This window comes from Diceros bicornis, chromosome 7, assembly GCF_020826845.1.
Source record: "Diceros bicornis minor isolate mBicDic1 chromosome 7, mDicBic1.mat.cur, whole genome shotgun sequence".
Lineage (NCBI taxonomy): Eukaryota > Metazoa > Chordata > Mammalia > Perissodactyla > Rhinocerotidae > Diceros > Diceros bicornis.
Window position 1 is genome coordinate 67,050,868 of NC_080746.1, and position 4,307 is coordinate 67,055,174.

General features: G+C 41.9%; 1 protein-coding gene across 8 annotated transcripts in view; it reads right to left on the minus strand.

Annotated features, from left to right (window-relative positions):
* RIC3 (RIC3 acetylcholine receptor chaperone) overlaps positions 1 to 4,187 on the minus strand; it is a 52,923-nt gene extending 48,736 nt beyond the window's left edge. For all 8 annotated transcript variants that reach the window (XR_009220816.1, XM_058545917.1, XM_058545915.1 and 5 more), the window contains exon 1: positions 4,043 to 4,187. Coding sequence is in view for 7 of the 8 variants with exons in the window: in XM_058545917.1 (XP_058401900.1) it covers positions 4,043 to 4,166 (124 nt within the window). In the remaining variant the exon portion in view is untranslated. The remainder of the gene's footprint in view (positions 1 to 4,042) is intronic.
* Positions 4,188 to 4,307: the final 120 nt, after the last annotated feature.

Genomic DNA, 4,307 nt, shown 5'->3' on the forward strand with positions numbered 1-4,307 from the left:
CACACGCACAAAAAAAGAACCATCTTTTCAACAAATGGTGCTGGGAAAACAGTATATTCACATGAAGTTGGACTTCTACCTCACACCATATACAAAAATTAACTCAAAATGGATCAAAAACTTCAATGTAAGAGGAAATACTATAAACCTTGAGAACACAGGAGTAAATCTTCATGACCTTGGATTTGGCAATGATTTTTAGATATGACAGCAAAAGCAGAAGCAACAAAAGAAAAATTAGATAAATTGGACTTCATCGATTTAAAACTATTCTTCTTAAAAAGACACCATCAAGAAAGTGAAGACAACCCACTGAATGAGAGAAAACATTTGCAAATCATATATCTAATAATGGACTTGTATCTAAAATAAAGAACTCTTACAACTCAACAATAAAAAGACTAGTAACCCAATTTAAAAATGGGCAGAGGATCTGAATAGACATTTCTCCAAAGAAGATACACAAATAGCCAACAAACACATGAAAAGATGTTCAAAGTCATTACTTGTCGAGAAATGAAAATGAAACCACAATAAGATCCCACTTCATACCCACTGGGATGGCTATAACCAAAAAGACAGAAAGCAACCAGTGTTGGCAAGATGTAGAAAAACTAAAACCCTCATACGTTGCTAGTAGGAATGTAAAATGGTGCAGCTGCTTTGGAAAACAGTCTACCAGTTCCTAAAACGGTTAAACACAGAGCAATCAAATGACCCAGAAATTCCATTCTTATTTCCAGCTACACTAAAATGCTCACATTTCCCAAATGTATATACCCTAGAGAAATGAAAAAATATATATCCACACAAAAATTTGTACACAAATGTTAATAGCATCATTCATAAAAATCAAAAAATATAAACAACCCAAAATCCATCCGCGGATGAATGTACAAATAAAATGCAGTATATCCTTACAGCGGAATATTATTCAGCCATAAAAAGTTAATAAGTACTGATACATGCTACAACATGGAAAAACCTTGAAAATATTATGCTAAGTAAAGAAGCCAGTCAAAAAAATCACATATTGTATGAGTCCATTTATGTGAAATGTCCAGACAGGCAAATCTATACAGAGAGAAAGTAGATTAGTGGTTGCCTAGGGCTGAAGGGTGGGGGTTGGAGGGTGATGGTTAGTGTGTGGGGATTTTGGGGGTGGTGATGAAATATTCTAAAACTGACTGCCGTGATGGTTGCACAACTCTGTAAATATACTAAAAATCATTGACTTGTATACTTTAAATATATTTAAATGTATATTGTATAGTATGTGTATAGTATATTATACACATACTATAGTATATAATATATATAGTATAGTACATTAAATGTATACTGAACTGTATAGTATGTGAATTATATCTCAAGAAAGCTGTTACACACACAGACTCTCCTCCTCTATGACACCTTTCTTGGGCCCCCAATAAAACTGACCATTTGACTATGTGTCTCCACTGTTCCATGCAAGGACTTGAGTACCTGCAACTGAGGCTTTTTTGCACTTATCTGATGTCTGTTTTCCTCTACTAAACTGTGTACTCTTTAAGGCAGAGATCTGGCTAATTTTTTCTTGGAATCAGAGTATCTGTACACTGTGCGTATACTATATTAAAGGGTACATCATAAATATTTGCTAAAAGACTACCTTAACGGCTGTCATGTGGCAAAGGGACTGTGTTTGTTTCACATACCCACAATGGGCAGAAATGGAAGCCCCAATGACATAAATTTTAAGAATTTTCAAATACTCGGGGCTGTCCCTTTCTCCGACGCAGGGGTTTTCCGGGTTCTGTGAATTCTCTGAATTGCTACTCAAATTCTGAATGTATGTATAAATAGTATGTGCATTTTTCTAGGGAGAAAATCCATAACTTTCATCAGATTCTCAAAGTTATATGTAACCTAAAAATGGTTAGGAGTCACTGTTTTTAAAATGTCAGTGTACCAGGGCAGGGATTTTAGTTAGCAAATTTCAGTTACTGCAATATATCTTTCAAGATAAGTTTTTGCCTAGATTACACTACTTTGGTAACTAATGCAAAAAGAGAATTCACAATATCAGTAGCTTCATAATCTTAAATTATTCCTTTAAAAGTATCACTGACTGCCCATTACATGCCAGGTGCTGAAGAAATAGTGGTAAACAAGACAAAGTCCACGCCCTCATGGAGCTTGCATTCTAGAAGGCGGAGACAAAAAATAAATGAGTAAACAAATAAGAAAATTTCATATCATATAGTAATGTGTGCAATAGAGAAAATAAAACAACATGATGCAATAGAGAATGGTGGAAGCGGAAAGAGTTATTTTAGCTAGGGACATCAGGGGAAGTTTCTCTGAGGAGGTTACATTTGAGCTGAAACTTGAATGAGAAGGACGCTGAGGGAAGACCACTTCAGGAATAAAGAGAACAGACAGTGCAAAATTCTAAAATGAGAACACTGAATACCAGCACTTGAGTTCTCACGGGAGAGAGCCATGTCTAATCTCCACTCTATACTCTACAACCTTCAGAAGAGTGTCTCCCACTCATTCAGCAGAGCTTATTCAAGATAATTCAGCATAATGGGAATTCAAGTCAGTAAAATACTGCTTTAGAAGGATCTTTACTGCTTAAGATGATCAAGAATTTACTCTTCTTCAACGCAGGCAATATCATTAGACAAAGTGAGTAAAACCTCTGGGATTTTGTAATAAGACAGAAAGAATAAAATAAGAACAAACGTAAAGATTTTTTAGAAGTCTCTTCCAGGTAAGTAGTTGTACAAGCATAAAGATTATCAAGCAAATTCTATAAACAGAATTCTAGAGTCAATGTGCCCTCCACTCCTAGAGCCTGGTGCTTTGCCTCTGTAGTGTTTATAATCTATGATGTGCAAGAGGCTGTGTGCACAAACTAGAGGGAGGCGGATTCAGTTCAAAAGGAGCTTAATCAACAGGTTGAACATCAGTGGAAGTATTCGGAGACGGTGAAAACATGTCTTGAGGATGTTACAGAGATAATTTAAAGGAGAAAGTTACCAGTAGAACTTCACGATTTATAGAGAATTGTTCCAGTTCCTTCTGCCAGCCTTTGGCATCTACGCCTTTACACTCACTCATTATGTAAAAGCCAGAACACAACCAACAGGATGGATTTTTAAACACCACATATATCATGTCAATAACAAATGATTAAGACATAAATAACTGTTTAAGGGGGCTAGACCAGTGGCGCAAGTGGTTAGGTGTACACGCTCAGCTTCGGTGGCCAGTAGTTCGCAGGCTCAGATCTCAGGTGCGCACCGACACACTGCTTGTCTGGCCATGCTGTGGCGGCAACTCATGTCAAGTGGAGGAAGATGGGCACGGCTGTTACCGCAGGGCCGATCTTCCTCAGCAAAAAAAAGAGGAGGACTGGCTTGGATGTTAGCTCAGGGCTGATCTTTCTCACAGAAGAAAAGAAAGAACTGTTTAAGTAAGGGATGTAAAGTGATTAATTCATCTCGGCAATTGAAATTTGGATTATTACAATCTTCAAGTTATCTTTTAAAAGGCACAAAAAGAGCCTGAAGCAGTGGCCGCCCAACCCCAAACTGAAAGTACACGACGAATTAAGGTTAACACCACCAATTCCAACTGACTTTATTTCATACGCAGCACGACAGAAAGCACACGGACGGAAACCCTACAACGGGAATCCAGGTGGGAGCCCTCCTGACTCAAAGCACCTGAACAGATGGTGACAGGGTGAGTTAAGCTTGGGAGGGGAAGGAGGTAGAGGCTGCGAGCAATGATTGTGTGAGATGTCACCTAGAGGATGCTCAGGCATGTATGCGTGCATTAATGGCCCTTCCTGCGGCAGGTCCGGATCCGGTGCCCGGTGGAGCTGGGCCGCTGCCCGTGGATGCCAAGGGAACTTGGGGCTTGGCACCTCCCACAAGCCGGCCGATCTGCGTTTCGGGGATGTCGGGGAGGGGACGGAGACTCCCGGAGTCGCCCTCCCTGGAGCATCGCCCGGCGCCGCGCCGCTGAGGGGGAGCGGGCCTGCGCTTACCTTCGGGCGCCGGCGGCGGCTCCTGCCGCTTTCCGCGGGACAGGAAGGCCTTGGGCAGCAGCAGCGACACAGCCAGGACCAGCCCCGAGGCCACGACCACCCTCCGCACCGTCGAGTACGCCATGGCCGCTCAGGCTCCCCCCAAGTGCGGACGCCCACCGGAACCGGAACCGGAACCGGAACCGCAGCGCCGGCGGCCTCCTCCGACCGCACTGCGGGCTGCACCGACGGCGACGCGCGAGGGACAAGTGCCGGGCGCCGCGCC